General features: G+C 44.2%; 1 protein-coding gene across 2 annotated transcripts; it reads right to left on the bottom strand.

Annotated features, from left to right (window-relative positions):
• Window positions 1-9866: 9866 nt before the first annotated feature.
• Window positions 9867-15470, bottom strand: LOC123095930 (SWI/SNF complex subunit SWI3D). 2 transcript variants are annotated; one of them, XM_044517502.1, is made up of 8 exons: window positions 14914-15470; window positions 13308-13849; window positions 12431-13162; window positions 12173-12339; window positions 11826-12100; window positions 11532-11738; window positions 10505-10701; window positions 9867-10416 (listed from the first exon to the last, which is right to left on the bottom strand). In XM_044517502.1, the coding sequence occupies exons 1-8, from the start codon at window positions 15311-15313 to the stop codon at window positions 10171-10173; spliced, it is 2766 nt and encodes a 921-aa protein (XP_044373437.1). In that variant the 5' UTR covers window positions 15314-15470; the 3' UTR covers window positions 9867-10170. The 2 variants fall into 2 exon arrangements, with proteins under 2 accessions (XP_044373437.1, XP_044373436.1); XM_044517501.1 differs by having other exon boundaries at window positions 11532-12100; window positions 14914-15469.
• Between the last annotated feature and the right edge of the window lie 6778 nt (window positions 15471-22248).

The raw sequence follows: 22248 nt of genomic DNA, 5'->3' as shown, positions 1-22248 counted from the left end.
TGAGCATACGATACACTTTCTGAGGAAACAATCTCAAGTTCATAGCATCAATTCTATTGGAAAAGTTCCAACTATCATTATTGGAGGTTTTGAATTTCCTCTCCCTACTGTCAAGAAAAAGTATGATATTCTTATTATTGGGGATGTTCATATCCCCGTTGAGGTAACTTAGTGTTATTCGAAATTTCTCCGGTTCCGTGTTATTCGGAATGAGTTTGTTAACAAGACTTGATCAACCTTGTTAGTGGATTCATTTCGATGATCATGAGATGGATGAAACTAGAAGGCACAACCTTCTGTAGTCACTTTTTACTTTCTGTTATTTAGAATAAATAAAGCAAAAATAGTATTATTTGTCTGTTTTCTGAATTATCCGTGCAATAAAAAATATCCCGAAAATAAAAGTGCTCCAAATGCCCTACAAATTTAGGATGAATTTTTATGGAATATTTGAGGATTTTAGGCACTGAAATCACTGCAGGAGGGGCAAGCACCAGGCCACGAGAGTGGAGGGCGCGCCCACCTTCCCTGGGCGCGCCCCCTGTCTCGTGGGCCCCTGGTGGCCCCCTCCACTTACGCCAGCACCCACACACTCCATCTTCTTCCCAAAAAAATCCCCATCCAGCTCAAGCACGAGTTCTAGCTCATTTTGTTGCGATTTTCGATCTCCTTGCTCAAAGCTCCATTCACAAAACTGTTTTGGGAGATTGTTGCTTGGTATGTGACTCCTCCATTGGTCCAATTAGTTTTTGTTCTAGTGCTTTATTCATTGCAAATTTTTGCTGCATAGGTGACCATGTTCTTGAGCTTGCATGTTAAATTTATGAGGTCCCAAGTAATTCTAATGCATGATATAGGCTCTAGGCACTTGTAGGAGTAGTTGCTATCAATCTTGTTTAGTTTTATTCACTTTTATTTTGAAGTTACTAAAATTTTAGAAATTTCAGAAAATGTGAAGGAGATTTTTTAGGGGCTCTTCTAGCCAAGGTTCCCAGGAAAAACAAGGTAAAGAGAAGGACAAAGCCAAGTATAATCTTCCTCGCATAGCGGAAGTACGGCCGTGTGAATGGCCATGCGATAATTTCTTGAAAGAAGCTGGAATTCATGAAGATTTTTATTCTTTGATCGAGAATGCAGGCCTCACCGATTTCCTCCATGACCGGATCGATCAGTATCTCTTACTCACCAATACTTTCGTGCAAAAACTTTTATTATTATCCTAAGAAGTCACCGCCTTCAGTATCATTTCATTTATATGATGAATTCAGGGAAATGTCTTTACATAATTTTTGCGCGGTATGTAGGATACCCTTTGAGGGGAAATTAGATGAACCACATCGTAGAGATGTGGATGGCTTTGTTAATACTATCACTGTAGGGGATCCAAAGAAGGGTTCCGATGCGAGAATCTCTAGCATACACTTTCCTGTTTTACGCTACTTTGCCATATTTGCTAGTAGATGCTTGATTGGTCGTGGAAATAGTGGAAACTTCAATGTTCCTGATATTATCATTCTTCACCATGCTTTGTTTGGAGATAATAGTTTTAGTATGGGTGCCGTCATTGCTAAATGGCTAAGCCTGAATCGTACAAAAGGCCCCATCTTTGGAGGTATCTATGCTGCACGTCTTGCTAGACAATTTGAGATACCTATTAGGCACCATGAGAGAGAGGAGACAAAATTGCCTCCTTATATTTTAGATTACTAGAGCATGGTAGCGCATGAGTTTATTGTTGACAACAAAGATAAGATGCTCCTGTATAACCTGAGATTTAATAAGAAACACAATGAGACTATTATTTTGCATGCGCCTCTGTTGTTTGATTTGATTGCAGATAATTTTCTTGTCACACCGGAAGCGGTGTACGCTCATCGAGGCCAAGCATCCACTCCAGAACCTGAGCCTGAGCCGGAACCTGCACTGGACCCTTATCGTGCATCATCCTACCAGTGGGACCCGGAGATGGCCAGCCAGTGGTATCCTGATTACACCTCCCAGTACACCGGGGAGAGTAGCAGCGGTCCTTGGCATTAGACCAACTTAGGCCAAAAGCCTAAGCTTGGGGGAGTACGTATTTCTCACCGACTTTACATTCATGTTCACACACTATTCTAGTCGTCGGTGCTCATACTCTTTCATTGTATTATCCATGCTAGTTTAAATTTCTTTTTCTAGTTTTCTTCTTGTGTGTTTGATAAACCTTAAGAAAAACCAAAAAAATAGTTAAGTTTAATTTCCATGCTTGTAGTAGAATTAAAATGAAAACCCAAAAAGATTTCTCGTTCTTCTTCTTACTTGTTGGGAGCTTTCCCGTGTAAATAGTTTTATTTTCTTTTCTTTTCTTTGGGGGTCGAGAGTAGAAGACCATATTGAAAATGTTTAGTGGCTCTCATATGCATGATTGTTTATTTAACTTAGAGCCCATATTACTTTGTCTTCTCTCTTGAGTTGAATGCTTGCAGATTCCAGCTTAGTCCAATGCACGTGCACTATTATTATTATACACATCGTTCGGTCGTGCAAGTGAAAGGCAATAATGACGATATATGATGGACTGATTGAGATGAGAAAAGCTGGTATGAACTCGACCTCTCTTGTTTTTGTAAATATGATGAGTTCATCGTTCCTGATTCAGCTTATTATGAAGTAAACATATTTGCAATGACATTTAGAGATTATAGTTGCTTGTGCCATGCTTGATTAGCTATGAGTTATAATGGTTTACCTTGCGTGCCAACATGCTATTAGAATGATTATGATGTGGTATGATGGGATGGTATCCTCCTTTGAATGAATTGAGTGACTCGACTTGGCACATGTTCACGCATGTAGTTGAAACAAATCAACATAGCCTTCATGATATTTATGTTCATGGTAGATTATATCCTACTCATGCTTGTACTCGGTGTGAATTAATTTTAATGCATGTTTATGACTGTTGTCGCTCTCTCAGTTGGTCGCTTCCCAGTCTTTTGCTAGCCTTCACCTGTACTAAGCGGGAATACTGCTTGTGCATCCAAACTCCTTAAACCCCAAAGTTGTTCCATATGAGTCCACCATACCTTCCTATATGCGGTATTTACGTGCCGTTCCAAGTAAATTTGTATGTGCCAAACTCCAAACCTTCAAATGAAATTCTGTTTTGTATGCTCGAGCAGCTCATGTTTCAACTAGGGCTGCCTATATCTTCTATGCTAGGTGGGTTATTCTCAAGAGGAGTGGACTCCGCTCCTCATTCACGAGAAAGGGCCGGTAACCGGGATGCCCAGTCCCATGATCCAAAAAGATCAAAGCAAATCAATATAATTAAACAAAACTCCCCCAGGGCTGTTGTTAGTTGGAGGCACTCGTTGTTTCGAGCAAGCCATGGATTGATGCTTGTTGGTGGTTGGGGGAGTATAAACCTTTACCATTCTGTTTGGGAACTGCCTATAATGCATGTAGTATGGAAGATACAACCATCTCATAGTTGTTGCGTTGACAGTGAAAGTATGCCGCTCAAAATGTTATTCAATCTCTATTTTAAAATCGAGCTCTGGCACCTCTACAAATCCCTGCTTCCCTCTGCGAAGGGCCTATCTATTTACTTTTATGTTGAGTCATCACCTTCTTATTAAAAAGCACCCGCTGGAGAGCACACTGTCATTTGCATTCATTACTATTGGTTTATATTGGGTATGACTTGACTGGATCTCTTTTACCATGAATTACAATGTTTAGTCAGTCCTTGATCTTTAAAGGTGCTCTGCATTTATGTTTTGCGGTCTCAGAAAGGGCTAGTGAGATACCATTTTGTTATATCATGTTATGATTGTTTTGAGAAAGTGTTGTCATCCGAGTTTTATTATTATAGCTCGCTAGCTGATTATGTTATTGATATGAGTAATTGTGAGACCTGGGTGTTATTATGAGTATGGTTAGTTCGTAATGTGCTGAAACTTGAATGCTGGCTTTGCATGTTTACAACAACAAGAGCAAACAGAGTTTGTAAAAGTTTTTCTTTATCACTTTCAGTTTATCAACTGAATTGCTTGAGGACAAGCAAAGGTTTAAGCTTGGGGGACTTGATACGTCTCCAACGTATCTACTTTTCCAAACACTTTTGCCCTTGTTTTGGACTCTAACTTGCATGATTTGAATGAAACTAACCCGGACTGACGCTGTTTTCAGCAGAACTGCCATGATGTTGTTTTATGTGTAGAAAACAAAAGTTCTCGGAATGTCCTGAAAATCCACGGAGGCACTTTTTGGAAAATATAAAAAATACTGGCGAAAGAATCAAGACCAGGGGGCCCACACCCTGTCCACGAGGGTGGGGGCGCGCCCACCCCCTGGGCGCGCCCCCTGTCTCGTGGGCCCCCTGAGGCTCCGCCGACCTCAACTCCAACTCCATATATTCCGTCTCGCGGAGAAAAAAATCAGAGAGAAAGTTTCATCGCGTTTTACGATACAAAGCCGCCGCCAAGCCCTAATCCCTCTCGGGAGGGCTGATATGGAGTCCGTTCGGGGCTCCGGAGAGGGGGATTCGTCGCCGTCGTCATCATCAACCATCCTCCATCACCAATTTCATGATGCTCACCGCCGTGCGTGAGTAATTCCATCGTAGGCTTGCTGGACGGTGATGGGTTGGATGAGATTTACCATGTAATCAAGTTAGTTTTGTTAGGGTTTGATCCCTAGTATCCACTATGTTCTGAGATTGATGTTGCTATGACTTTGCTATGCTTAATGCTTGTCACTAGGGCCCGAGTGCCATGATTTCAGATCTGAACCTATTATGTTTTCATGAATATATGTGTGTTCTTGATCCTATCTTGCAAGTCTATAGTCACCTATTATGTGTTATGATCCGACAACCCCGAAGTGACAATAATCGGGATACTTCTCGGTGATGACCGTAGTTTGAGGAGTTCATGTATTCACTATGTGCTAATGCTTTGTTCCGGTTCTCTATTAAAAGGAGGCCTTAATATCCCTTAGTTTCCGCTAGGACCCCGCTGCCACGGGAGGGTAGGACAAAAGATGTCATGCAAGTTCTTTTCCATAAGCACGTATGACTATATTCGGAATACATGCCTATATTACATTGATGAATTGGAGCTAGTTCTGTGTCACCCTATGTTATAGCTATTACATGAGGAGTCGCATCCGACATAATTATCCATCACTGATCCAATGCCTACGAGCTTTTCACATCTTGTGTTTCGCTTATTTACTTTTCCGTTGCTATTGTTACAATCACTACAAAACCCAAAAATATTACTTTTGCCACTGTTACCTTTATTATCATATTACTTTGTTACTAAATACTTTGCTGCAGAGACTAAGTTATCCAGGTGTGGTTGAATTGACAACTCAACTGCTAGTACTCAATAATATTCTTTGGCTCCCCTTGTGTCGAATCAATAAAATTGGTTTGAATACTTTACCCTCGAAAGCTATTGCGATCCCCTACACTTGTGGGTTATCAGCTTGCATGTCAAATTTATATGGTCCCAAGTAGTTCTAATGCATGATATAATCTCTAGGCACTTGTGGGAGTAGTTGCTATAAATCTTGTTGAGTTTGGTTCACTTTTATTTTGAGTTACTAAAAATTTCAGAAATTTTTAGAAAATGACGAAGAGATTATTGAGGGGCTCTTCGAGCCGAAGCTCGAAGGATAAGCAAAGTGAACAGAACAAGAAGCCCAAATATAATCTCCCTCGCACTGCGGAGGTTCGGCCGTGCGAATGGCCTTGTGATGAGTTCTTGAGAGAGGCCAGTATTCATGATGACTTTTATTATTTGGCTGAGAATGCGGGCCTCATCGACTTCCTCCGTGACCAGCACGAACAGTATCTCCTCCTCACTAACATTTTCATGCAATTTTTTTACTTTCATCCTAAGAAATCACCACCTTCGGTGGAATTTCATTTATATGATGAGGTTAAGGAGATGTCACTATGTGATTTCTGCCGGGTCTGTAAGATACCCTGTGCGGGCAGCATAGAGGAACCACATCGTAATGATGTGGAAGGATTCATTGATATGATTGTTGTAGGGGAAACGAGGAAGGTTTCCGATGCAAGAATCACTAGCATACATTTCCCTGTTCTGCGTTACTTTGCAATATTTGCTAGTATATGCTTAATTGGTCGTGGGAACAGTGGAAATCTTAGTGCCCCTGATAATGTTATTTTGCGCCATGCCTTGTTTCTTGATACTACCTTCAGTTTAGGCGCTATTGTTGCTAAACGGTTAAATCTGAACCGTACAAAGGGTCCCATCTTCGGAGGCATCTTTGCTTCGCGCCTTGCTGCACACTTTAACATACCCATTAGGCATTATGAGAAAGAGGAAAAGTTGCTGCCTCCTATTTTTCTAGATTATAAGAGTATGGTAGCACATGATTTTATTGTTAAGGATAAAAAGAAGATGCTTAAATATAGATTGATATTTGATAAAAACTACTATGAGATTATTACCTTGCCTGCCCCTTCTTTGTTTAACATTTTTTTCAGGCATGTACCTTGTGTTGCCAGAGGCCGTTCATGCATACTGGAGCTTGACATCAGCCCAGAGCCCGAGCCGGATCCACCACTTGATCCTTACCGTCAGTTTGTTTATCAGTGGGATCCGGAGGAGATCGCCAACTAGTGGCACCCAGAGGATCCTCCTCAGTACACCGGAGAGGGCAGCTTTGATCCGTGGGCATAGACCAACTTAGGCCAAAAGCCTAGGCTTGGGGGAGTACGTATTTCCCACCGACATTACATTCATGTTGACACAATCATTCTAGATTGTCGGTGTTCATACCTTTTCATTGTACTATCTATGCTAGTTTATTTTCTTTTTCTAAGCCTTCTTCTTGTGTTTGAATAACCTTAAGAAAAACCAAAAAAAATAGTTGTAGCTTTCAGCTAGTTTACTTTCCATGACTGTAGTAGTAGTAATTAAAAGAAAACCCAAAAGGATTTCTCGTTCTTCTTTTGCTTGTTGGGAGCTTTCCCGTGTAAATAGTTTTATTTCTTTTCTTGTTCTTTGGGGGTCGAGAGGAGAAGACCATGATGAAAATGTTAAATGGCTCTCATATGCATTATTGTTGATTTAATCAAGAACCATATTACCTTGTCTTCTCCCTTGTATTGAATGCTTGCAGATTCCAGCTTAGTCCAATGCACGTGCACTATTATTATTATCACACCGTTCGGTCGTGCAAGTGAAAGGCAATAATGACGATATATGATGGATTGATTGATATCAGAGAAGCTGGTATGAACTCGACCTCTCTTGTTTTTGTAAATATGATTAGTGCATCGTTCCTGATTCAGCCTATTATGAATGAAACATGTTTGCAATGACAATTAGAGATTATAGTTGTTCATGCCATGCTTAATTAGCTAGGAGTTTATAATGGTTTACCTTGCGTGCCAACATGCTATTAAAATGGTTGTGATGGGGTATGATAGGGTGGTATCCTCCTTTGAACGATTCAAGTGGCTTGACTTGGCACATGTTCACGCATGTAGTTGAAACAAAATCAACATAGCCTCCACGATATTTATGTTCATGGTGAATTATACCCTACTCATGCTTGCATTCAGTGTTGATTAATTCTAATGCATGTTCATGACTATTGTCGCTCCCTAGCTGGTCGCTTTCTAGTCTCTTTCTAGCCTTCACTTGTACTAAGCGGGAATACTGCTTGTGCATCCACTTCCATAAACCCCAAAGTTATTCCATATAAGTCCACCATACCTACCTATATGCGGTATCTACCTGCCGTTCCAAGTAAATTTGTATGTGCCAAACTCTAAACCTTCAAATGAAATTTTGTTTTGTATGCTTGAATAGCTCATGTATCAACTAGGGTTGTTTGTATCTTCCATGCTAGGCGGGTTATTCTCAAGAGGAGTGGACTCCGCTCCTCACTCACGAGAAAATGGCTGGTCACCAGGATGCCCAGTCCCATGCTCAAACCAAATCAAAATAATTGCAAACAAAACTCCCCCAGGACTGTTGTTAGTTGGAGGCACCCGTTGTTTCGGGCAAGCCATGGATTGATGCTTGTTGGTGGGGAGTATAAACTTTACCATTCTGCTTGGGAACCGCCTATAATGTGTGTAGCATGGAAGATATCGAGATCTCTCGGTTGTTATGTTGACAATGAAAGTATGCCGCTCAAAATATTATTTATCTCTATTTCAAAAACCGAGCTCTGGCACCTCTACAAATCCCTGCTTCCCTCTGCGAAGGGCCTATCTATTTACTTTTATGTTGAGTCATCATCCTCTTATTAAGAAGCACCAGCTGGAGAGCACCGCTGTCATTTGCATGCATTACTATTAGTTTACATTGAGTATGACTGTGACTGGATCTCTTTTACCATGAATTACAATGTCTAGTCAGTCCTTGATCTTCAGAGGTGCTCTGCATTTATGTTTTGCGGTCTCAAAAAGGGCTAGCGAGATACCATCTTGTTATATCATATTATGATTGTTTTGAGAAAGTGTTGTCATCCGAGATTTATTATTATTGCTCGCTAGTTGATTATGTCATTGATATGAGTAAATGTGAGACCTAAGTGTTATTGTGAATATGGTTGGTTCATAATCGTTGCTGAAAACTTGAATGCTGGCTTTACATATTTACAACAACAAGAGCAAACAGAGTTTGTAAATGTTTTTCTTTATCACTTTCAGTTTGTCAACTGAATTGCTTGAGGACAAGCAAAGGTTTAGGCTTGGGGGAGTTGATACGTCTCCATCGTATCTACTTTTCCAAACACTTTTTCCCTTGTTTTGGACTCTAACTTGCATGATTTGAATGGAACTAACCCAGACTGACGCTGTTTTCAGCAGAATTGCCATGGTGTTATTTTTGTGTAGACATAAAAGTTCTCGCAATGACCTGAAAATCAACGGAGAATATTTTTGGAATATATAAAAAATACTGGCGAAAGAATCAATGTCAGGGGGCCCACACCCTGTCCATGAGGGTGGGGGGCGCGCCTACCCCCTGGGAGCGCCCCCTATCTCATGGCCCCCCTGATGCTCCACCAACGTCCATCCTGACTCCATATATTCACGTTCGAGGAGAAAAAAATCAGGGAGAAGGATTCATCGCGTTTTACGATACGGAGCCGCCGCCAAGCCCTAATCTCTCTAGGGAGGGCTGATCTGGAATCTGTACGGGGCTCCGGAGAGGGGAATCCGTCGCCGTCGTCATCATCAACCTTCCTCCATCACCAATTTCATGATGCTCACCGCCGTGCGTGAGTAATTCCATCATAGGCTTGCTGGACGGTGATGGGTTGGATGAGATTTATCATATAATCGAGTTAGTTTTGTTAGGGTTTGATCCCTAGTATCCATTATATTCTGAGATTGATATTGCTATGACTTTGCTATGCTTAATGCTTGCCACTAGGGCCCGAGTGCCATGATTTCAGATCTGAACCTATTATGTTTTCATGAATATATGTGAGTTCTTGATCCTATCTTGCAAGTCAATAGTCACCTATTATGTGTTATGATCCGTTAACCCCGAAGCGACAATAATCGGGGTACTTACCGGTGATGACCGTAGTTTGAAAAGTTCAGGTATTCACTAAGTGCTAATGTTTTAGTCCGGTACTTTATTAAAAGGAGGCCTTAATATCCCTCAGTTTTTAATAAGACCCCGCTGCCACGGAAGAATAGGACAAAAGATGTCATGCAAGTTCTTTTTCATAAACACGTATAGAACCATGGGACATTTATTCGATACGACGCTGCCTCCACCCGTCCACCGTCGAGACTTTGCCAACAAAGACACAAACAATACATAGATGGAAAAACGAACAAGACTCCGAGCATCTTCACACGAAAATTCGCGCAAGGATGACCACGAAAACCGAACCATCGCCTCGTTACAAGCACATCAGTCCGCATGAAAACTCTTTTGGTAACTTCAGTCTACACGGAAGATCTTAACATGGCTCAGTCACAAGCAGAGTGCACGGAGAGAGCATCACATCCAAAGCCAAAATGGCCGGGTTTTTTCCTTATACAGATCACGATAAGGTACGCTCCTACATGAATGCTACAACAACAACATAACTTATGCCTGATTGGTCTGAGGTGTGCTTCTAAAAGAATCGGGTATACAGGTCGATCACCGAGGCGACAGGTTTTACCTCATCGACTCAGCTGCTCGGCCGGGGCATTGCGTTCGGCGGTCTTACTGCAGGGGCGCCATATCCGGGCGGCAATCTGTTCCCAGCTGCACCCTGCTGGTTCGGCCTAGATGGCAGTGCGCCCATGCGAGCTGCGATTATTGCGTTCCGCTCCATCAGAAGCTTCTTTCTGGTCTTTTCAGTGTATTCTCTTGTGCGCAGGGCCACATGCTCAACATCTGCAAATAATGACATCTTCGCCTCTGTCTTCTGCAGCTGCATCAATGAAAATGTATATAATTTGCAGTTTTTACTGGCACAGAACACAGGAGGGATCATTTGGAGAGCAAAGCATCGACTATACCAGTTTCTCGACCACCAGTGCAGCTAGCCGTCGAATTTGATCTTCTTCCTGCTCAGCAAGGAGCTTAGCCTTCGCAGCAGCTGCTGAAACAGCAGTCGCTGCGGCTCGTTTTAGCGTAGTTAAGGAATCATTATGCTCGGCGGTCACTCTTGAGACCATCTCTCCATCGGCAGGTACATTTTCAGCACTGTTAGGTTCTGCAAGATAGGGATAGCACAGGGGAGGAAATCAGCTGATGAAAAATTGAACCACCAAGAGGATTGGCCTATGAAGCTAAATCTGTTTTCTAAATTCTGCCCCTCTAATGACTGCCTTTTTCTAATTCATACGACTCTGTTTACTTCATCGTGGTCAGATATCACAAAGCTCTCATCGGGCCATCCTTACAGGAGACAGCTGGTATATATTCTCCAATATTTGGGGGATACAGATGTCAGAGAATGATTATGTCTGGGAACTAAAAGATCAAGAAAGGAAACGAGAAATTGGAAATAAATGCACTCATCATTCAACTGAAGAACGAAAAGGAAAACAAAACTAACTACACGAATGTTTAACTAATTAAGCTGTTAAAGCGCACAAATAGAACAGTTCAAGCAACTAAAGCATTTAGAATTCTCCTTCTCACTTCCACATCCAAATTTTGCTACAAGTTGATCTCTTATGGCAGCACAGGAAAAGCAAACCACATATTCCATGGCTACAATACTATGTTTGTAAGTCAGATCTAAAATTCTGGATTTAGCAGGTCCTGCTCAGAAACAGCTGAATCTGATGGCGTGCTAAGAAATTATGATGAATATATGGGAATGTGAATAATCTTACCCAGCATTACCAGACCAGCATAACTGCTTACATGTGCAGTTGACGCATGTCAATGTTGCAACGAAGTCTTCTGGACTAGTGAATAATTATATAGTGTTTAACTAATCAGAATGCGCTAATTGAACTTTGCATGCTTACTCTTCTCTTGTTTCATTAGAGATAGTTTCGGACTTTACGTATAAGCTAAATGTAGATGAAGTACCTTCCAGCTTGCCATTCCCCAATGTATGGGTTTTCTCATCTTCTTGTACGGCAGTTGGGGCAGCAACTGCATCTTCAGTCTTGTTAAGCTCGATCTTGCCTTGTGAAGGTGAATCATCATCTGGCTCCACTTCAGAACTTGGTTTGTCCTTTAACAGCTCAGGATTAGTTGCACATGTAGTACTTCCTGCAACAACCTCTTGAGAAGCTGACAAACCACATCCATTTGCATTATTTTCTGGAGCAACTGAATCTTTGGTAGAACTTGATGGAACTTTTGTGTCGTTGGACGCACCCTTATCCACCAGAGGAATTGGATCATCGGTCTCCTTAGCTTTATTGGATTTAGGCTCCACTGTGGGTGCTTCATCATCGCAAGATACATTCTTAGTATCTGATTCTTTGTGGTCTTTTGGTGAAATGGATGGACTGTTTTGCTTTTCCACAGACACGGTATTCTCTTCCTTAACATTGATGTCCTTTTTCTCAGTACCAGTTGAATCTATGACCATATCCTCACCTTTTGCTTGATCCTCACCTTTTGCTTGATCCTCATCTTTATTTGTATTACTGAAAATTCCATTGACCCCATCAGCACAATACATTGCAATAGAATTTTACACAGGTGCAAACACTGCTTACCTCACAGTGACAAAAATGTCTTTCAGATCACTCGGTGGATCTTCAAGAATATAACAGTGCCTACTTGCCAATTGTAGCGCAGGAGAATCCTCTGAGATAGCTTTTAGTGAACTACGGCAAGAAGTGGTAGCATTGTCATCTTCCACAAGACCAGCCAAAAATGCTGCCTGCACAAGACATTTGACATACCTCATTGTAGAAAATACTGTATAATAAGTAAAGATGTCCAAGGGTATAAGACACTATGGCAGTTCTTACCAGTGCCATAACAGGATTCCCTGCATCAGCAAACGAACCTTCATGTCCAGGGAAGTTACCAACAGCCTCGAACGCAGATTTTAGGATATCAATAGCATCATTTGATGCATTTTCACCAGAAATAACAATAGCATCATCTGGCGCATTTTTCTCAGAAGTATCAAGATTAACAGAATTTTCCTTTGCTAGGTCAGTATCAGAAGATGGTTTTGGCTCATCAACGTTTGGTGTTGTGACTGAATCTGCACCACCTGAATTTTTGGCATCTTTATTTTCAACAACACTTCCTTCTTCTGTTTTTTCTTCTGCGTGATTGCCTTCCGTTTTCTCTGAAGGCTTCTCATCCTTGGTATCTTTTCCTTCAACTTTCTCTTCAGTTTCCATTTTCTCAGGTACTTCAGGGGTGCCTTTTTCCACCAAGGCTTGCTCTGTGCTTTCATGGATATTTTGGTGAATATCATCACCATCATGGAAGCGATCCTCAATTTGCATTTGCAGAAAGTGTAACATACACTGTGTTTTTGTTTTTGTAGCAACATGTTCGGCAATCTCAGTCCATTTTCCACCAAAAATTTCCAGAGCTTCTAAGAGAAGCAATGTCTCCTCATCAGTCCAGCTAGTACCACGAGCACCAGAAACTTCTGTGGAATCCATGAGGATGAAATCTGTTTTGGACATGCCTCCATCGAATTTTTCTTCGTTGTAGCAGTTAGAACACAGGTCAAAATCTGCCTGCAGCAATAAAACAAAAATCAATGCTGCCATCCACAAATTGAATCACAAGGTACACTATATCAGTATGATTCTAATGGGTGATATAACATATGGTGATATAGCAATAATCCGAGCAGGGATGTGGCACTAAAAAAATGCTTACCTGGGTCCGGCAATGATAGCGCTTGCCTGAGCAATCAACTGAACAAGAGTTGCAATGGTACTCAACGGAAGGCTCAGCTGCTGCAATTACATCTTCCACTAGAACAGGATCAGGAAGCAAGGTAGGCAGAGGCACTGGAATTTCCCCCTCCCCTTTATTTGGTAAAGGAATCATGTATGACTGAACCGGTTCAAATTTAAACAGCTTCTCAATGAGAGAAGCTTTCTCCTCATTGCGAGAATCGCTTTGGCTCTCCTCTGGCTTACTCTCTTCTAGGCCAGCAGGTGGAAAAGGGTGGAAATTGATCAGGCCCCAGTGATCCAAAAAATCAAACACTTCCTGTCGAGCATCGACCTCCCCAACTGACAGCTCAGCCAAATCTTTGGGCTCCAGCTGCAGCTGAGGATTGGCATGAAATTTCATCATGATAGAATTTCTAATCCCCGAGTATATCTCTGGTGTCCGCTTCTCAGATTTTCCATTAAAAAACGAAGGCAAGGTTTGCTTCTCAACTTGGTGGATTTCCTTCCATGAAAACCATCCTGCAGAAGAAAATGATTTGTTGTTGTGCACTTTTTAATTTCGAAAGAAAATTGATTTCAGAACATGAATAAAGAAGGAAAGCATGTTATCATAATTAAGACAATTAGGGTGGAAACTTGAAAGGCAGCATCAAACCATAAAATATATCTTCTGCTAAATAGTATTTACAATATTTTAGTTCAAGAAAATGGGCTTTGCATGCTTTGAAGTTTGAACAGACAAAAACCATGCATTTCAAGAAAATAAGAGACTACGCAAAGATCAATCACATAGAATCATAAGGTGGTTGCTAGTATGGCCTTCAACAGACAAAAGCAGTATTAGCATATTACATGAATGAAGTGGTTATGCCAGTATTAGTCATGGTTGCACATGGTTACTGGATTACAGCAATTATCAAGATCTGCCATGGTGCTTTCCTTTCATGGTGAGGTAACTGTTTACTGTGTTATCAAGATTTACCAAGGTTGCAATTGCTCGTATATATAGTAATGTCAGAAAGCTGATCTATGGTTAAAATACTTACAAGGAGAAGATATCTCTCAAAAGAAAACAAGTCATGCTCCAAGCACATGGAAGAAAGCAAAATGATGAGCACTCAACTGTTCATTTGCACAAGGCAACAGCAAAGAGGAAGGCAAATAGATATTAATAGCTGTTTACCACCACACACTAGAAGTAATAAAGGCAATGATTTGTAGTAAATTCCTATATCAGGCAGTTAAATCTGAAATCAACAGAATGAGCATGCACTCAAGTTGAGCTAAATCTATCGATGAAAACTACAATGAGCACATCATTGTGCAACTTACAAGTATTAATTCAGGTTACTTAACTGCAGCAACAATGCTAACCATCGAACTACACTCCTCTGCTACATGCTACTGGTTCATTCCGGTAAAGCATTTAAATAGCAGGAGGATGCGGTGAACCAGTGGTAATTTACCGAACGCTTCTACTCGGAAAGCCCTAGCAAAACGCGGACTCCTCACAACCACCCTCGTTCCAGCAATTCACCACCCCAAACGAGAGATCAAGCGACTGTACAGGGGAGAGGGCTCACCGGCGAAGGTAGGGACCACATGGACGCCGGCGCCGCGGGATCGAACGGCCTCGAACCCCTCGTCCACCAGCGGCGTTTCCTCGGCGGGCGTCTGCACCTCGTCGGGCCGAATCGCGGCGCCCTCGCCCGGGCCCGATCCCCCGGGCACGGCCGCCGCGGGGGCCGCATCCGCCGGGGCGGTCGAGAGCTTGTGCGGCGACTGGCGCGCGGCGCGCGTGAGCGGCCCGCTGTGCAGCATGTGCGAGGGCGCGTGGAAGGCGGCGTTGCGCTCCTTGGCGTGCCGCTTGGACGGCGTGAACGACGACCCCGACGCCTTGCGCTTGCCGCCGCCGCCGCGGCGGCGGGGGGCCTCGGCCGGCGCCCCGTCGCCGTGGGCCGCGGGCTGGGGCTTGGGCTCCATGGGGGCCGCCGCGGGAGCTCTCGGATTCTCTCACCGCTCCGGCGCCGAGGGCCAGCTCCGAGATGGGGAGGCGAGTGAGGGCACGCCGCCTGCCCTGCGCTGCCCCTGTGAGTGCTCTCTCTGTGGGCTCTCCCTTCCCCTCTCCTTCCTCTGGACCGGGTTGAAACCTGGGGTCCGTCGTTGGGTTCCCGTAGCGGCAGTGCGGCACGGTGCTGTCTCACTGGCTGGTGGAGCCCGCGCTGCCGGTGGCTAACGCCGGGACGGGAGGAGTTATACATAGGATTATTATTTTTTTGGAAAAAAGAGGTTGAAGAGATCTAGGGTTCCTCCCCCGCTGCCATCCTCCTCCGCCGGTAGATCGCCAGAATGAGGACAAGATTAAGAGCGAAGCAAACAATTCTTACAGCGGTAGAGCTTAATGGTGAGGTATACTGAATGAATGGTAATCGCCTAATCGGGTACAGCTTGTGAAAAGGAATTAAAATCCCATATACTAAATACCCGATAATCTAGTACGACTACTGAAAAGGTATTGAAATTCCATGGTACAAAATTAATAGCATTGATGTTTTGATATAAGTAGACGATGGCACATCTTTGACGTGATTGTGCTAAAGCAACCACATTGATGTACAAATATACGCTGAGGATGGTACATCTTTGGCGTAATTGTGCCTCTCATGTGTGTTGTTCATGACGGTTTCCCTCGCATCACAAAGCCTTCCAGCATTGATGAGGGGATAAACCCTGGTCTGGGGTTAGCCGTGTTGTTCAGGTCACCCTAGCACTGTTTAGGGATCATTCTAGGTGTCCTACATGCGATGGCGAGGTGATGTTGATCGGCGACATGGAATAAGGTCTCCACATCTTGCCTCATTCTGGCGGTGCTGGTTGGTATCGATGGAAGGCATGTGGAGCTTCGGTCTAGGGGGGGTCACAATTTTGTCTTCACTTCTTGTAGGTGGTCTTTGACGATGTCGTTCGGTGGTATGGACGACGATAGCTCGTGATTCCATATGTTGGTTTCTTCTTCCTTTAGCAAGCATGGCAAACTTTGGCTACGTCGGGAAGCTAGCAGGTATGGACGGATCTACGGTGTTTGCCCAATTTTCTATGCCACATTCTTCTCCAAGACGGTGATGCGAGCCTCCATTCACTGTCAGTGGCGGAGGCAGGAATAAATTTCAGGTGTGGCGATATTCACGAAAGAGAAAATCATGTGTAATGCAACTATGCAAGATCTTACTAGAATACTACTCCCTCTGTTTCTAAATATAATACATTTTAGATATTTCAATACGAATTATACATAAGAAGCAAAATAAATGAATCTACACTGTTAAATATGTTTGTATATATGCGTATGTAGTTCGTATTGAAATTTTTAAAAAGGATTATATTTAGAAACGGAGGGAGTAGATACTATACGGCCGCGAAACCCAAAACTCAAGTATTGGCACTCAAAATCCCTGGCAGTTTTGAACTAGGAAGCTGTTGCGATCGCGGCCGTGAGTTGGCCGGTTGTATCATGTATTCTCTTTTTCATCGAACGGTTCAGATTCTTTATTCTACGTGCATTTGTATTTTAGCGCGGTGTAGTTAAGTTGCATGCACGCCGGTCAGCAACGTGCCCAACACGCAGGCAATATAGTGCAGTATATATACGAGGTACTTGTAGGCTACGTCAGCCCACCAGCATGAAATACGTAAGCGTACTGGTATATGTACTATAGGTACATACTTGCGGCAGATTTAGGTGTGGCGGACGCCAAGCCTTGCCAGTAAGCTGGCTCCGCCACTGGTCACCGGCAACTTCTGGCTCCGGACGGCCACTTCCCGATAGCTACGTCACAATGTCGCCCTGTCTTCGAGGGTGCTCCCGTGGCAAAATTTTGTGTTTTGACCTTTTTGTCTAACAAAATCGAGATCTGATCTCAGTTTGAATTTTTTTCGAGATTTGATCATTTCTCCTACCGCCACGAGGCCCGGCGGTAGGATGCTATAGCCTACCGCCAGCACCTGCGGCGGTAGGAAACTTATCCACGTCAGCAGCGGTAACAGCCTCCGTCCCACCCTACCGTCGCTGGTCCTGGCGATAGTCTGCCCGATCCTACCGCCAAGGACCCTGGCGGTAGGGTGTGGGCAGTTACAAGCCCGCGGGCCGGCCGCCCCACCCCCCTTCTCCCCCCACCCAGGCGCCCCAAGAACAGAGGAGTTGTTCCTCTCGCCCCCTCTCTCATCTCCTCCACAGCCCCCCTCTGATCTTCGTCGTTTCTTCACCGTTTTTGCAGATCAAGATGGCCCCGAAGAAAGAAAAGTAAGCTCCTTCGGACCCTCCAATTAGTTTTAGTCAAATAGCTTCCGATTCGTCGCATTATTTGATTCAAATCACCCCCCCCCTTCTTGAACTAGATTTAAATATTTTGAACCCTAGGATTGATTTAGGTTGATTATAGATGTTATATTGTATTAGATATGAACTCTAGTCACTAGTTGGTATGGTTATGTGAAGATGAACCCTAGTTCATATTATTTTTGAAGGATTTTTTTATATGATGCATGTTGGAGGAATTTATTGTGATATGATGATGCATGTTGATATGCTATGATGCAAGTAGTGGATATAGTTGGAGAACAAATGTTGAACCCTCAAGATGAACCTAGTTCATAATTTTTTGTGTTAATATGGAGAACAAGTTGAGGGAAACGGTGAAGGTAACCCTCAAGACGAGAACAAGTTGAGGGAAACGGTGAAGGTAATATGGAGTTCATTTTCTTAAGTTCATTTGCAGAAATTGGACATTGCAGAAGTTCGCATTGTTTCGTTATCATTGCAGAAGTACGTCAACAAAGCACACAGGCTTGTGGGCCTGCTTGGGTGCCCTACAAACACCGAGGATGTTTTTGCTCCTGCGCCGATGCGTAGTCTCGCTTCATCGAGCCATGCAGCCTCGTCGTCTAGGGCGGTTCAAGATGACGAGGAGGAGAGCGAGGACGATGATGATGAAGAGGAAGATGAAGAAGAGGGCGAGGAAGAGGGAGCAGAAGAAGAACATGGTGAAAAAGAGGAAGAGGACGATGAGGAGGAGGAGTATGATGATGACGACGGACCTCCAGCAACTCAGCCAACCCAGCGTGAGAAGAGGAATGTGACGAAGAAGGATTGGAAGAGTCCATCCCCATTCAGAAAGCGCGTCCTACTCACCGCAAGAAGACGACGGCCGAGAAGTGATCAAAGACCAACGAGGACCGAACGTCGAAGAGGGGAAGGAGGGACTGAAGTTGCTGCCGTGGCGTGCCGTTGAACTATAAACATTTCATGTTTGCTTCGTGAACCATTTGCTCCTGAAACTGTTTCGTGAACTTGCTATGTAAAACTTGCTCGTGGATGTGTGCTTGTTATGTATCCAACTTTATTATTTGTGGATTTGTGGATGTGTGCTTGCTATGTGATACATATGCTTCATGTTTATAAGTATTTAATTGTTATGTGCAAAAAATTGAAGACAAGAGAAGTTAGGAGGTGCAAAAAATGCACTATGGGCCACCCTACCGCGAGGCCCTACGGCGGTAGGTATGTACAGCCTACCGCCACACCCGCCGGCGGTAGAGGGCCTCCCCCAGCACGCCCCCTCCTGTGACCAAAACTGCCAGCAGCTCAGCGGGAGGGTTGCACACCCTATCGCTAGGCGTCATGGCGGTAGGGTCCTACCGCCAAAGGCCCTGGCGATAGGGTGTGCAGCCCTCCCGCTGAGCTGATGGCAGTTTTGGTCACAGAAACCTAACACAGATGCTCCGACGCTACCGCCGCACCCTATGGCGGTAGGTTGTCGATCCCTATTGACGTGGTCCCTAGCGGTAGGGTTTGGGCATTTATAAACCCAGCCGGCCCACCCAACCCACCCCACCCCCTTATCCCCCCACCCAGCTGCCTTCTTCTTCCTCTCGCCCCTTTCTCATCTCCTCCACTTCCCCCCTCCGATCTTCTTCGTTTCTTCACGAATTTTGTGGATCGAGATGGCTCCAAAAAGAGGAAAGTAAGCTCCTCCGATCCCCCAATTACTTTGAGTCAAATCAATCCTCTTTTTTGTAGCCTAAGAATGGTTCATGTTCATGTTCAAAATCATGATGAACCCTAGTTGATATGGTGAACCTAGGTGATTGCATCTAGATAATACAAGTTAGGTGATGATCCTTCCTGATGAATCATCATGAACCTAGTTGATATTTTTTGAACACGTGATGAACCCTAATACAAGCTAGTTTTTTTTGAAGGCGATGAACCCTAATTGAATACAAGTTAGGTTTAGAATTTTTGACCATATGATGAACCCTAGGTTTAGATTTTTTGGAGATGATGAACCCTAATGTGTGATGCATCCATATGTTTAGGTCTGCAACCGTGGCGCAAGCATCGCCCATTCATCTCCAACACGACCCGTCTGCCTTGCCACTGTCGTACCTGTACGAGGCCCTCCCCGAGCTTCTGCAGCCGGTGGGAGTTGTTTCAGACGAGGTCCTAGAGGCGATGAGGGCAATGCGGTGGCACGAGAGGGCAGAGCGGATCTTCGACGATGTAAAGTATTGGTCGCAGAGTGTGAAGGAGTGGAAGAGAGTGATTGCAGAGATGGAGGCAGATCCAACTATCTCAAGTGTCCGTCGGGAAGGGAGCATTGAAGCTGCCAAGCAACACTCCAACTGGGAGCTACGCAATTTGGGCCGGAGAATCTACTTCAAGAGCAATGCGAAGGAGAGAGCCAGGATGCCGCCCCCAAGTGCATCGGCATTCGATATCATCAGTCGGGGAAGGGCGGAGGCGAAAACTCCAGCGGGCAAGGCAAGGTGGGAGTGTTTGAACGGCCGGATGCCGACCAGCGTTCCGCCTCCACCTGAACCGGTGGATCCGCTGTCGTATCTATCTCCACGGCCAGGCCTAACATACAAGGACCTCTGAAGATGTCTCCCCGCTCTCTAAACTTGTCTTAAGAACTTGTTGAACCGGTCGTTGGCTTTGCGAAAGATTTTTGCAAAACTATTTGCGTTAGTTTGGGTTGTCAAACTATGTGGACAAGTTTGCTATTTGCTATTTGCTACTTGTGAAACTATGTGTAAACTGTTTGATATTTGCTATGTAAACCTTTTTTAATATGTGAGCTCATATTTTTCTATTTGTGAAACTATGTGAAACCTGTGATAACACTTTGCAAAAAAAAACAATCACTAAAACTTGTAAAAACCCAAAACCACAAGACCCTACCGCCACGAGGCCCGGCGGTAGGGTCAGGCAACCTACCGCCACGCCCTGCGGCGATAGGGTGCTGCGCTGGCCGTTAGGTAACAGCAGTGGGCCGTCCATGCCACCGCCAGAAGCCCTAGCGGTAGGCTGCCTGACCCTACCGCCGGGCCTCATGGCGGTAGCAAAAAGGTCAGATTTCAAAAAAAAATCCAAACTGGGGTCAGATCCCGATTTTATACGTACAAAAGGCCAAAACACAAAAGTTTGCCTGCTCCGGTTGGTATCGAGCTTTGTTCAAGGCCGTCTCCAGGAATTTGAGGCCCTGGGACCAAATATGAAATGTGGTCTTAAATTTTAAAAAATGTACAACGGAGATTGCAAGGGAAAACATGGACTCGTGTGGGCCAAAACTTAATCGGCTTTCTCCTATTTTCCCTCCGATGGGGGGCCCATGATTTTGGGGACCCTGCGCGGTCGGCCACTTTGGCCGCCCTCATCGACAGGCCTGGCTTTGTTCACACCGTGCCACCGCTGAGCGTGGGGAAGACAACGTCGATATACCCCAAAGGAGCTTGTGTTTTTTCTTTATTATTGTAAGGATGGTCTTACTATAGTTGACCAACTTTAATACATTACTCCCTCCGTTTCTAAATATAAATCTTTTTAGAGATTCCAATAAGAGGCTACATACGGATGTATATAGACATATTTTAAAGTATAGATTCACTCATTTTGCTCCGTATGTAGTCCCTTATTGAAATCTCTAAAAAGACTTATATTTAGGAACGGAGGGACCTTAGGAAATCTCTAATGCCGGCCATCAAAACAGACGCACTATTTGCCTACAGACTAGTTCAGACTCGTCTGCGGACACGGATACCTGAGCCGGCCGTCCAACCCTATGCCTTAAACATCTGCCTTTGTTTTATTTTTCTTAAGTCCGCGTCACTCAAAATAATTACATAAAATAGCACAATTCATCCATAAATAGCATGCAAATATTCCTTGTACCACTACTAGGAAAAACCCTAGTACTGACGCGGGTCTAGAAGCTATCAGTAGCGTGGGTGCCCGCGCTACTGCTACGACGCTACAGATAACCTTTAGCTGTAGCCAGGCCCGGCCCATAGGCCGGGCAAACGGGGCGCTCGCCCTGGGCCCCCGGTAGGTAGGGGCCCCGGCCCAGGTATTGCTGCTACACTGCGCTCCCCCCTTCCCTCTCAAAGAAAAACAAAAACTGCAGCCTCCCACGCGCCATTACCTCTGACTCCTCCAATCAATTTCCTGTGACGCCTCGTGTTTCCAAATTTACATTACGCCGCCGCCGCTACCTGTTCCTTCCCAAGGTCATGACTCACGAGCAGTTGAGCATCTATGGACAGAACAGCAACGCAACTCCATTCTTCCATGAACAGCTAAACAGTTCTACTCGCCCCCTGCAAATATTTATCTGGGAGATGGTACGTGTTTGCCGTTTATCTCTGAATTCAATGTTCAGTAGCTCTGATCTTGTCCTGCCAACGAAATAGAGTCACTCATATCATTTTGTTTTGTTCTTAGTTCTAGAGGCACTCATTAGATTCGAGAAGAAAGCAGGGGGAAAGGCTTCTTCAGTACATCGTCAATTATGTTCACTGCGGGGCCTTTTTTCTTCCCATGGATCCAACCAACAATATCCGACCATATCAAGGTGCTTTTA

This window comes from Triticum aestivum, chromosome 4D (genome assembly GCF_018294505.1).
Source record: "Triticum aestivum cultivar Chinese Spring chromosome 4D, IWGSC CS RefSeq v2.1, whole genome shotgun sequence".
Lineage (NCBI taxonomy): Eukaryota > Viridiplantae > Streptophyta > Magnoliopsida > Poales > Poaceae > Triticum > Triticum aestivum.
This window is presented reverse-complemented; position numbering and strand designations above follow the sequence as displayed.

Bases quoted from the DNA above. Each gene is read 5' to 3' on its own strand.
- LOC123095930 (XM_044517501.1), bottom strand. From the start codon at position 15,313: ATGGAGCCCAAGCCCCAGCCCGCGGCCCACGGCGACGGGGCGCCGGCC. The intron at 12,340-12,430 runs GTAAGAACTGCC...TGTCTTGTGCAG, and splicing joins GGAATCCTGTTATGGCACTG to GCAGCATTTTTGGCTGGTCT. The intron at 10,702-11,531 runs GTACTTCATCTA...CCTATCTTGCAG, and splicing joins GGGGAATGGCAAGCTGGAAG to AACCTAACAGTGCTGAAAAT.